Below are 13,186 nucleotides of genomic sequence, written 5' to 3' on the forward strand. Positions count from 1 at the left end.
TTTAATTTGTTTGACTTTGGGCTGTTCACACTAAAAAAAGGACATGAATAGACTGAAATTAGTCTCATTTTGCCCCCAACAACACTTAGAATAAACAGCAAGAATAAACTAGTGATTGCCTGTTCCTCTTAGTTTCATTCTAACCTTTTAGAGGGAGACGGTGATTTTCCTTCTATGAATCTCTCGAGTGCGTAGTCTGAAACTTTTGAATCTTTTTGGGAAAAATGATTAAGATTTGATCAACAATTAAAGCTTTTATTTGAAAAGCCCCGACACACAAACCCTTATATGCACAAAGATTTGCATAATACTCTGTAAACCCACAATTAACTCAAAACACTGGAGTCGCTCATCAAACAACATAACTAAGACTGTTGCAACACTTACAGTTGGTCGTGTATTTTTTTCTTTTCCTTTTTTCATGACAGTGGTAAGTGGTTAATGTAGAGATTTTTGAATATGGAGTATATGATGAGTAAATGGGGGTGGGTCTGGGACAAATACTTAAAATATCAGCAGATTCAGATTAATTGTCTGACGTTGTCCCAGTTGTCAACCCTGGTCCTTTGTATCCGCTTCTGTTACTCAAGACCTGTAAGTATTTCAGCTTTTCACTGTGAGATCATCTCACAAATCTATTCATTTCTAATCGACCTGTCCTCCAAAGTTCAGCCGTCTCCTTCAGATAAACGATGATGAATATGTACTGGTGTGTTCAGGACCCCGTAGGTTTTAAATTCCCTCCAACGTGCCACCTGCAGGCTTCCTGGACAGAACAGGCTCTGCCGTTTGCAGAGCTCCCTTAGAAACTGAGTTTTGTTTTCCAGAATGCCAGACTGTTCATGTTTGCAAATGTCAACATTTGTAAAAGCCGTTGTTGAGCTCCAGCAGACTGAGGGCCCCCAGAGGGATTAGAGAAGGCTCTGTTTACCTGCTCTGAGGAATGCTGCCCTGCGCGGACGCTTTTGTATCTGACAGGGACCCAAGGTCACAGCGCTGGGAGAGATGGGCCGCTTTGTCCCTCCCTGAAGTTTCCACCTCACAATATCAACAGCAAAACACAATGTGGGAGAAGAAAATGGAATTCCTGCTCGTGTTGCAACAGTTCTCAGAAACTCAGGTTCAGTGGCCCCTTTTACCTGTGATAAGTCTTAAGTGAGTTAAGCAACGCCTGTTTATGATTCCTGTGTTTTCATTGTGGTCTTACGAAAAGTTCCTTTTATGACATTTGTGTTTTCATTCATATTTAGACTATTACTCCACATACATTCATTGTTTGCTCTTATAACGACCAAAATGGGAGGCACTGCACGACTTTAAATCACCTATTAAATCAATTTAGTTACGTATCAAACTGTAACTGACATGTGTGGCCCTTTTTTCCTTCTAAAATTGAGTCAATCTTCGTGTAAAGTATTTTAAACTGAAGCTGTTTTACAGGATTTTCACATCCGCAGTACCACCGTTTCGCCACACGGTGTCGCACCTGTATCGAGTAATGACCTCCCGAGCGCTGTGGAGACACCGACGTCGGAATCAATTTGGCAAAGATGTACCCTCGAGAAGACAAACATACAGCGCCGAAAGCTCACTATTAAGCGCTGAACGCACACTATAAGTCTCTATGAAAATACTGGAGGATTATGTCGATTTGCTCAGACTAACCGAGCTGTGATTTTGAACTACAGTCTTTATTTGACCTGAAGCAGCAGACACCGCGAGGCAGACTCGGGGCCAACAAATACAGTTCCTGTTTAATTTGTCTGCAAGTTGGAAGTTATTTGCGGAGGGCAGACCTCGTTAAATGTGACACGGGGTCTCAACATTTCGCAAGCATGCAAAAGGCAGTTCAAAGCGCCATATCGTCCCATTTTTTATTTTTTTTTTTTTTTTTTTGAACGCCACCAAATAGGGCGAAAAGTGTTTGCTAGCCCTCCCAGCAGGCCGAGCTAAATCAATTAGCACGTAAAACAGCTGTTTCGTGTTAACGACAGCCACCCAAAAACTCTCCCTCTGCTTGTCAGAAAAGGGTCACTGGGCCCAAGGTTAGATATCAGTACACACTTAGCTGATTTTTGTCATCATTTCCCGAATTTAAGAGCGTGAATTTGGTCGAAAAACATGCCTCAGTGTAGCGTTTACTGTGAAACTCGTTTACACAAAGACAGGTAACAACTGCAAGTTTGAAGATTTTCTTTATCTCTTTTTGTAATAAACATATAAATAATAAACTCTAGACATTTTTTTTTTTTTTTCTGACACATTGCCCTGTTATGAAAGTTAACTGGTATGGTCTGGCTATATAGACTATCCAAACTGTGCATCTGCCGCAGGTCATTTCTATAGAAAACTATTTCCCTATTACAAAATATGACAAAGAAAAATAACATTTTTAGTACATTTACAGGAGTTACTCATTAATTTATTCAACGAAACTGTCTCAGTACTACTTTAGCTGTTACTGAATTGTCAGAATCTGCATTTTGATATTTTTTCTCAGGAGAAAACGGGAGAAGGACCAAAAAAAAAAGATAAAATTACAAACACACACACGCGCACATACGCACAGAAACGCACAGGGAAAAAAAAAAAATCAAAGCAGAGAATGCAGACATGAGGCAGAATATCTGTCCCTCTCCGACAACTTAAACCAACAGTTTACAAAATGATAACATTCTTAATAAACCAAGCAGTACAAGATGTTGCTTTCCAGTACTTTCCCAGCTACTGTATTTAAATTAAAATATATTCTCATATCTTACACTATTTCAAATAACGAAATGTGATTCGGTACCGATCTGTCAAAATCTAATTTACAATTCTGTGTATAAAAATATAATTTATGGATACCCCGCGAAGTTTGTTCTCCCCCAAAATATAACAGTCAGTTGCACATATATGCACATGTGAACATTACAGCCTGTCAAAGTCAGCTCCGGTCTACGTGATCTTCGTTCTCTTTGCGGTATTTTTGTTTTGTTTGTTTGTTTGTTTTTGTTTGTTTTTGATTTTTTTTATCTTTTTTTTTCTTTTTTTGCCTCTGAGATATACAAAAATAGATTATGCACAATGTGCTGCTCGCACCGTTTCAGAGTCCATTTGTGTGACAGCAGCAGAGTTCACATGAGAATAAATTATTCAAAGAAAAACTTTTTAAGGCTCCATTCATTCTTTGAAAGGGGACACATCATGGAAAAGTCACTGAAATAAATATCCCAACTCCGCTGGGGCCTTTGTCTTGTTTGTTCATTTTTCTTTTCTTTCCTTTTTTTTTAAATCATTATCACTTTTTATTATCTTATATTTGCATCTACTGAATAGTTCACGTGTCCTACATTTCAGTCTCATTCCGCTCCTGTTGTGGAGGTTTCAACTCGAGTATACTGACATCCCGAGTGGATGGATCGAGTGGCTGTCCAAGAGCCATGTCCCCAGTTGATAAAGGATTTTGGAGTACCAGTGCACTCCGTCGTTCTGTGCACTGGCCTCGGGCTCAGAGCTGAAAAGGAACGAGGACACCCAGTGGGCGAGCCTGACAGGTGCCAGGGCCCAGTGCGCCAGGTCGTGGTCCTCTATCACTGCGTAACAGGACGCAAGGACCTGGTCCACCACCACGGTCCCCTGCGCGGTCACCGGCGCAAAGGAGCCCTCGTGATTTTGCTTGTAAATCCGTTTCACGCTCACAGGCACCAGTAGACTTCGCTCGGCGTCAAACACGAACACCTTCTGCCCGGGTTGGACTTGGCTGGCGAAAACCGCCGACATCCGCGGCTCTGCCCGCTCCTCTGTGGAGTTGTCGTGGCCGATGAAGACGAGATGCGCGGCGGTAAGGGTCACTGTCTGGCCAGACTCGGTCTCGATCACGTAGAAGATCCGCCTGGTCGTCGAGTCTCGATCCAGGAACATGATGAAGTCGGTGTAAGTCGGGTTTCCGTGCTCATCTGCTGCCAGGACCCTGTCGCCGGTTCGGAGGTCTTTAACCGCCTTCTTGGTTCCATCCTGAAGGGTGACCGTGGAGGAGCCCGGGAAGCACCCGCCTGACTTTGCTGCCACTGAGTTTTCTGTTGAAAGAAGAGATTGTGTTGAAGTTTTACTGGGGATAAATCGTTTCTCTACAAACAATCCAAGACACATAAAACACCCCAAAGCGATCATATTTGTTATTTTGAAACACTTTTAGGACTTAAAGGTGATATTACAGCTGTTTGGAGGCATTATGTGCTAAGAATTATTCAAAAGCCCATTCAAGAACACTCTTTTTGTTTTTCCGCATTTTTCCTGCCTCTACACATCTTGGTAGGCCATATGCATTTTGCATATTGATGCCTGTCGACTCCTTCATGCCAGATGCGTATTGGCTTGGCCCACGTTGTCTGAGACTGAAAACCTGAAAGCCCCGGCTCATCTATTCTTAATTAAAAAACCCAATAAAGAGCAGGCATTGTTATTCTAAATCAGCTTGCGGATCGAGCTACTCTCGGTAAAGAACACTTACGCCTTTCCCAGCTACTCTTCCCATATTTACTCAGGTGCAGAAACCTCCATGTGACAATTCACACAAATAGGCGACTCACAACTACTATTTACCCAGTGGAGCCACTTTTCCAAGCCTCTCGAGTTGTAGATTTGAATTTAAATGAGTGCCGGGACTCTTAAATGCTTTCTGTTGTGCAACATCAATGTTCCCCCCTCTGTCTACCACCTCTCCCAGCTTTGTTATCAGTCTTGATGACAATAATTTTGGCCTTGGTGGAGCTCTTCACATACCAGTCTCCAGGATCACACTGTCCTGCACACAGAAAAAAAGGAAGGGGGGTTCCTACTCAGAATTTGGGGCTTTTAATCTTCTTTTAAGATTCCCGAGCATGAAATAAGGTGACAACTGAAAACCAGATTTAGCCAATTCAACATTGTTCAGCCAAATCCTTTTGGTAAAGTCGCATGACCCCTAATGACACGTCGGCCTGGCCTTACACTGTGATCTCAAAACGTGTGTGCGGAATGAGAAATAAGGGATTTATCAATAAAGTCTGAGCAAAGAAAAGCGCCATGGTTCATCAATCGGTGTGTGGAGAAACCATCTCTGAGCGCCATGAGTGTCCTGTAGCGAAGGCCTAGATTATTACAGCTTGAAAGGAGTCTGACAATGATTAATTGAATGTTCACCCTGAGAAAGGTTAAAAAAAAAATTCAACAAAAAAAAAGGAGACTTTAAAGGAACGCCCTATCAATTTCCTCACGTGTGACCGGATCAAATTATTCAATAATCCAAGTCAGCGTCATATATTCTGTCGGTAATTTTCTTATTTCTTGCTGCAGAGAGCAAATGTTTGCTTTTCTAGGTCATCCCGAGCAGCCTTGTGAGATGATGGTCGTGGTTCCCACCAGGAGACGGTGTGGGGCGATGTAAGATCGAGGAATAGGCTGCATAGGAAAAAGAGCTCCCAACGCCACAGGCTGGGATGTGTCTATACATCACTCATGAAAACATCTATTTGTAGTGTCTTCATATTAATCAGACTCATTCTTAAGATTAATTTAAGCAGTCATTTTCCAGTATAGATTAACGTACATTATAAAGCACATTTTTTCATGAGCTTTTCCATGTCCCAGTTGTCTCTGTGGCTTAATTTCTGACCTTTCTAGACTGATAAATTCATGGAATCAACTCTAATTAACAGTTGATGAAGCCGGATGAAACATTACTGCATTCTGGCTGAGCTGCACCTGCCTCTTGAAGATACGTGTGCTTATATTTCTCCGCATTGCGCGCGTTGGCAACCATACCTGCTTTCACAGAGCAGTGGATGTGGGCTTTGGACTCATAATAGACCCAGTCAAAACCGGCTTCCACCGCCAGCCTGGACAGAGTGCCGTATTTGCTCTTGTCTCTGTCTGAAGTGGTGATGTCCACGGCCCTGCCCTCGTAGTGAAGGGACTCTTCAAAGTGGTGTCCGTCCTCATCCCAGCCCTCAGTGACCCGCAGCTTCACCCCGGGCCACTGGTTCATCACAGAGATGGCCAGCGAGTTCAGCTTGTCTTTGCATCTCTGCGGGAGGGAGAAATGGATCAGTGTGAGGTCTTAAAGTGTAGACAGTCAAGTCTGAGTTACATTTGCCAGCCAAACCTGTTCTCATACTGATACAGTTTTGTTGCCAGACAGTTAGAGATCACCAAAATACGATTTTCAAGCACTAAGAATATAGAAGACAGACCTCTTGCTCCACTCAGATAACATTTTTCTGTCTGTTCTCCCTTTTTTTTTTTTTTAAAGATATACTTGCATGTTCTCTGAAATGATAACAATCAAATATTGTATTAGGATCCACTGAGGCCTCCATCGCCACCTGACACCCCTGATTCCTCCCAGCTGAGGTGAAACACTGGAAGTGAACTGAAGCTCTGATTCTGAGCTTGCATTTCTCAGTGTGAGCAGCAGCGTCAGAGGGCACATCTCGGGTAAGAAAGCTGCTCATGAAATATTGATAAGGCACTGCATTCGCTTCACTGGCCTATAACATGTGGGTCTTTGGTCTCGGGAAGGTGCGAGCAGCTTCCCTTTCTACCGAAAAGCGTTGTCTTAAGAACAACATTAATACATTATAAATTCATGAGCTCCTATTAGGCAATGGGATGAGGGGGAGCTTTGTTGGTTGAAACTTGTCTGTTTACTTTGAATAAATAATTGATACGCAGGGGATGATGATGATGATGAAGAAGATGATCCTCTTTAAAATATCTGGAGTTTGTGCCACATATAAGAGCCCCCTCCTAGCCTCTCTGCGCACTCAATGAAGATGCTTGGCCTTCTCCAAGACAACTATTCTCGACGCCTAACCAATATGTCAAATAAAACATCACAAAGAGTCTTTTCAGTCCAAAAGCAGAGGGAAACTTTCATTATTCTCCTCCTGCAAAGTCCTGGAAACGTGACATGCCTCCTTAAATAGAGGTGTTTTGGCTGCTGACTGACAGACCTGTGAAATATCCGAGGACTGTGTGGGCGCACAGAGGAGTCTATGTGTGACCCACTGTCCTTTCCCCGTATGGACAGCTCGAGGTTTTAAAGCAAGAATGTTCACACAGCACTACAAACTCCAAGAGCAGAAAAAAAGGTCCCTCATATATCAGTCGCTGTTTTATGAAGATAACACACTTGTAGAATGTGAATAAAAAAACAGTTGTAAAAAAAAAAAATCAACACTCAGAGTGGGACTGTCGGACTCAAGAACCGTAAAGCTTCACCTATTTATTAATTCATTAGGTCGTGTGCCGCAAATCAAGCCAAATTCTGCTCAGCCACCATGAAGCCCAGCAGGGCGCCTTGGACTGGCGCTTTGTGCTCGGGGTAAAGTTGTTGAACAGCCTGCCTCTTAATCTTTTCAAAAATGATTTGGTCAGAGGAAACACTTATCAGCTACCTGTCAGGCCAAACAAGCCTTCAGCTCATCTCTTTTCCGACTCGTTTGCAATGTGTGCAGTGACTGCAGGCTCCTATAACGCCGCTACACACCAAAAAAAAAAAAAAAAAAAAAAGCGCTTCTAAGAGCCCTTTAATCAGGCAACATGGCTTATTTCACTGGAAGTAGAATGTGACAGCATGCCTGACAGAGGTCTAGTTTGTTTGAATGAAAACGTCTAATCAAGCACTTTCTTAGATTAAGCTATTTTGCCTACTGTTTCAGTTTTCTGTGGAAAAGTCCTGAAAACAAGGGAAACGTACACGACCCAGCAATAACATGTCTGCTTACTGTGAGACAAATACAACTTAACATCATGACGTAATATGTGGAGGTATAAGATGGTGAAAGTGGCAACAGACTGTCTGTAAAAGTCGGTGAAAGTCTGTGGGAGTGAGTTGTGCTCTCTCAGTAGTGAAGCAGCGCTCCTCCTTCAAGATTATAGTCCTGGCCAGACTTCAGTGGATTGATTCATTAATTCATTTATTGCACACACCTGACGGAGCTACTGCAAGCACGTGCCTTGTTCCGTGTACAACATCTGTTTCCTAAAAAGAAAGATAACGGGAGAAGTCCGTCGTGTTCATGCGTAAAAACCCACTGGATTCCTGCACAAAGCCGCGGAACAGAGTAAACAACGTTGGCACAGCGTAAATCCCCATGTGATAATGCTTATGTCACTTGAAGCTGCACATGGGTTTACGTGTTTTAATTTGGTGGCTTTGCAACGTCATGCACGATAAGAGTGACCTGTAACTTAGTGTAAGCTCAAGATGTGAGGGGCAAGTGAGGGGCACCTAAAAGCCCCTCCACGTACACTTTAAACTACAAGTTGGTGTTTTCTATAAACTCGCAGATTCTGCGTGAGAAACTGGTGTTGAATCAAAAGCCACAAAATGTGATCAAAATGAATCTGCGCAGACGAAGAAAAACGCACCAAGGTGAACACATAAGCCTCAGATGCACCTTTTAATCATGTGTTTTCAGAGGATCTCCCCCCTTCTTGGTATGTTTTGATTCAGACCTACTCCTCTGGCAGGTGGGATATCTTAGAGTTAGTCTCTGGTTAAGGTAGAAGGCTCTATATCTTGAAAATAACACTTAAATAAGTCTATTTCTCCTCACCCCAGAGGTGAGGAACCTCCAAAATCATATTCGGGGCTCCCTGAATCCCCACTTTAGAAAGCATCTTGACAGGCCAGTCATTTCATGAATCCCCGTGTTTGAGAACCTATAGGTGTCTGACAGAGGAGATATGGAGGTCTGAGATGGGAGGGCGAAAACCGCACGCACGGTGAATATTTAATTTCATGCATGGTGCGAGTTAGGGGTTCAGGGACTCCGGCGCGCGCCCGGCTTCATCACCACCAGCACCACCACCATCGCCACGGGCATTTTATTCTTAGTGAGCCAATATCACCCAAGCGCCTTGAATAATTCACCAGGATCTGAGTGCTAAAAGTCATGCTGAAGAGACGCGGCATCCTGCAGCCTGGAGAGAAATCAAGGCAACTCTCCGCTGTATCGTGAGCCTTGTCTTATTTGCACTGAACGAGCGTTAAGGTTCGGTAATCAAGGTGGCTGCAAGAGGATACAACAGAAAAAGATGCCATCCTTCATGCAAGTGCCCCGTAGGAGACACCATCGGTCCTTGTGCGCCTTTCTCTTGTAATTAACCGGGTCCCACCCATTTATGAAGTCTTCCAAGAAATGTCACAGCTTTCATGCACAGATGCACCCCACGCGCAGACTGAATTACAGCAGCCCGGGCAAGAAAATGTCTGAATGAGCCACGCCATGCCTGAATAAGCCCGGTTGTTTGAAGCGGTGCACATCGCCAGCTCCCAGAGCTGGAATTAAGAGAAATGCGCTTAAACAAGCTGCAAGGTAAACCTCAAATAGGCACCAAATACTTACAGTCTCAATGAGATGTAAGCTAACACGAATGCACGCATGTTGAAGCAACAAATCGAGCCCCATGCAGATACAAATATAGATATGAGGAGAGGAGCACATAAATATTTTAAATACACTGTCACAACCATGAAGGCCGAGTGTCCTGACTGTCCGCCTGCACATCACTTCTCCAGCTAAATTTCTATATTCGCCTCCAGCCTGCAGCGTTTGAAAACTCCCATGCTGGTGCATAAAGTGCATCTGCCTTTAGAGTCAAGTTAAAAGGCTCAGTGTGAAGAGTTCAGCAGCGGGTAAAACAGACTTCACTTAAGGTGCGCAATCAGTCTGACAAGGAGGTTGTTGCAGTGCGCATTGATGGTGCGTTAGGAGACGGGCAGTAGGGGAGAAAAAAAAAGGTTATTCTGTCTCCTTACCTGAGTCATTAGCCTGTCGGCACCGGTGTTCTCCTCATCCTTGAATATGATGTCTGTGTTATAATTGGGAGTCAGTTCTTTAAATCGTTCGGAGTTTCTCGTGATCTTGCCTTCGTATCTGCCGCTTGCCCCGAGGGTCTTCTCCGCCACGTTGGGGATGAACTGCTTGTACGCAAGAGGTGTCAGCTTCTTCGGGTGTCTTCTCCTGCCGTAGCCCCTGCCCGGTCCGCATCCCATCCCAGAGGACACCAAGGACAAGCATATGAGACCAACCAAAACGATTTTGGTCCAGAGTAGCATTTTCTTTTTTTGTCCTTTAAGATCTCTAACGAGTCACCGCTGCTATCTCAACCGTCTGCCTCTCCCGGCTCTCACAATGTCCTTGTCTCCTCTTCTACTTCGCCTTCGCCTGGTCTCTACCGCGGCAGGTGCGGAAATGAACGCCTCAGACAAACGCTAATAACGGGGCACATCGAAGGAGGGTTTAAAAAAAAGTAGTAAAGGAATTATAAGCCACGGGATCTCTAGACGAGCTGCAGCCGCTTGTGTGAGCCGACCGCTTTTACCGCTTTGTATTATAGCACCGATCTATATAGCAGGGGAGGGACTTGATTGGCTCGCCTAGACAAACCCTCCTGATGTTATCCCACAAAAAAAAAATCTTAAAAGATTTCTCCCACCTGAGGTTGCTCCTCCGTTGCGGGGAGGAGGGGCTCCTCCATGGGAAAACATCAATTATAAACCTTCTTTTTTCACCCTCCCGTTTTCCAGCTTTCAGAGGAGAGGAAGCACAGACAGGACAACTTACACAGAGCTGGGCTCAAATCTGAAGCAGTGTAGTTAGTTGGAAGTGATTTCACTGTGAGTCTGAGCCACACAGACTGCGTTTTCAAGGAGAAAAGAACTGCTCGTGGACGCGCACTGCGCACACCTGGGCTGAGTGATTTTGCTGTGACCCCACGTCCACAAAAAATAAAATAAAATAAATGAATAACATTTTTTAAAGATATGACAGAATGGATTATTTACTTACTCTAGAAATTAGTAGATTGACGAATATGCCTCTTTTCTTCTTTGTTGAAGCACGTGCATGGCAAAGTGCGTAAACGGGCAAAAAAAGACATTCCCTTGGATACACTTGGTATCATTTAGGTGATTCAAAGTTTCAAGAAGTCTGAGCAAACATACCGGAATTTACATTTTGATTCGATACTCTTCAGACTACACTAAACCTCTTAAAAGATTACAAAACAAAGCTGCGCAAATATATTTGCAGTGCGCTCACAGTGCACCCAGTGCACGATTTTTACGCATTTCCGAAACGGGACTGACGTTCAGTACAATGATACAGAAGGAATAAAAAAAACATTTCTAATTCATACACGACACATCTAAAGGAATTTATTACTGGAATTTGCCTATCCTATGTGTAAATTGGACATCGTATGAGTATTTTGAGCCCCAACCAAATCTCTAACACAGTAAGCAACTCTGCTACTACATTATTAACTGCCTCGTGGTTGTGCCCAATACACATAACCTAAACTTTTTCTTTTACTTTAAAGGAGAAGAGCAGGGGTGCACTCACATGACACTGTCATTCATTCTCCACCTGCACTATATTTTGTTTCTGCCTAAAATCAGGTTTGATTTCAGTCACCACCCTCCTGCTTTAACACAACACATGCACATGCTGTTTGTTCCTTTGATTAATGTCAATTGAGAATTTTTTTTTGTTTTTTTTTTCAAACTGCTTGGCACCATTAGACCTAAAACATCCCTCTGTTCATATTCAAGACATGAGACAAAAAAACATGTTTGAAATGTGCAAGGCGGAAAATTGTTTGTCTGATAACAAAGAGTAATTACAGGCAGAGGGCTGTTTTGGGGGCAACTTTAGCTCTCATCACACAGACAGTGTGCCACATATGCTGTGAGGTGAGGACAGATACGGGAGCCTTTGGTGTGGCTTCGGTCTCATTAAACCTCACTCTGGCTGACCTCCAGTCTGGTGTTGTTCAAGCCTGTGCCAGGCTTGTGGCAACCAGAGAAGGTGAGACTACCTGCAGCTCACTGAGACCATGAGAATCAGTTCTTGGCCAAAAGATGGTTGTGCACCTGGCACGCTGCTTTTTAACTCTTAGAAAGAATATTTACTTCCAGCGATGGCTGTCACTCTGCAAACCCTTTTAGTCTGCCTGTTTCTGCTGTCGAATGTGAGGATTCTTAAAATGTCTTCCTTATAGACATTTCAGAGGCTGCCTCTGCAGAGGTGCTACTCAAACACAGAGCCGACAGTGGCTATGGTGCCCTGAGGGACACCAGAGGCACTGTTTGGCCCCGGGTCAGAGTATTAGTTCAGGTGTCACCGCTCTGAGATAAAACCTGGTATGCCATATGACTGCCTCAAACCCACAGAGATGGAAACAGGAGACAGCAAGAATCTTCCGAGACCCCATGAAGGATACATGGAAACATATTGATGATAAGTGAAAAAAATACAGAGACCAAACAGGGTTCTTCGTGAATTAACCAAGTGACAAAATGTGATGCCGAGGGAAATGAATAATGCAGAAATTGTAATGAATAATGGAGCCTAAAGAGCAAGTAGCGCTGATGGGTTTGAACTTGAGTTTCTCCCGCAGAGGAAACCAACCATCTCTCATCCAGTCCTGGGGCAAAGAGTATTTGCAAACATCACACTTCAGTGTTTGGTTTTGGCCTATGCCAACGGCAAATGGGCGGAGTTTGAAGCTAAAAGGAAAGGAAATCACTACAGACAGGGTTTTGACAGGGTAAATGTGGCAGTTTTGAATTGTTATTTTATAGTGCATTAGCGAGAAAAACACCATTGAAACAATCAGCAGCTTCCAATATTTAAGCCCTTATTTGTTATTTCCTTACTCTTTTGTGAACAGTTACCTCAGGTTTGCATATGATTGTGACACAGCAAAATGGAAATTCAGTTTATGAAATAATTCTTGAGGGATTGAGGCCCCTTACACAATTCATATTAAGCAGCCTGTTGCATGTGATGGCTAATCCAGTATGAGGCGTGAAACTGGCCAATGAGTCATCAGTTTCTGCTTCCCTCTTTGTCCCATCAAACCTCGAAGCCCCCTAAACTTAAAGACCTTGCATGCACTTCTACCTCTTCTGAAACATCCTAATCTCTAAGCACTGACTTCCATTAAAATGCTCCTTCTCTAGCCCGTCACTCAAAGGAATTAATAGATATGCTTAGAATAAGACTAAATCCACACCCACGTTTGATTTCTTGTGCCACAGTCTCGATCAAGCACGAGTGGGATGCAAGTTTAACCAGTGTAAGTCCCCCCAATTACCGCTTTAAAGCCTCCTCCTGTCTGAATGTTTTGTAACATTGTTAGACGGATT

General features: G+C 43.5%; 1 protein-coding gene across 1 annotated transcript; it reads right to left on the reverse strand.

The window, feature by feature from the left end:
• Positions 1-187: 187 nt before the first annotated feature.
• On the reverse strand, positions 188-10,505 carry shha (sonic hedgehog signaling molecule a). Its single transcript, XM_075452422.1, has 3 exons — positions 9,791-10,505; positions 5,788-6,049; positions 188-4,061 (listed from the first exon to the last, which is right to left on the reverse strand). Exons 1-3 carry the CDS (start codon positions 10,088-10,090, stop codon positions 3,370-3,372), a joined length of 1,254 nt encoding a protein of 417 aa, XP_075308537.1. The 5' UTR covers positions 10,091-10,505; the 3' UTR covers positions 188-3,369.
• Positions 10,506-13,186: the final 2,681 nt, after the last annotated feature.

This window comes from Odontesthes bonariensis, chromosome 20 (assembly GCF_027942865.1).
Source record: "Odontesthes bonariensis isolate fOdoBon6 chromosome 20, fOdoBon6.hap1, whole genome shotgun sequence".
NCBI classification, from domain to species: domain Eukaryota; kingdom Metazoa; phylum Chordata; class Actinopteri; order Atheriniformes; family Atherinopsidae; genus Odontesthes; species Odontesthes bonariensis.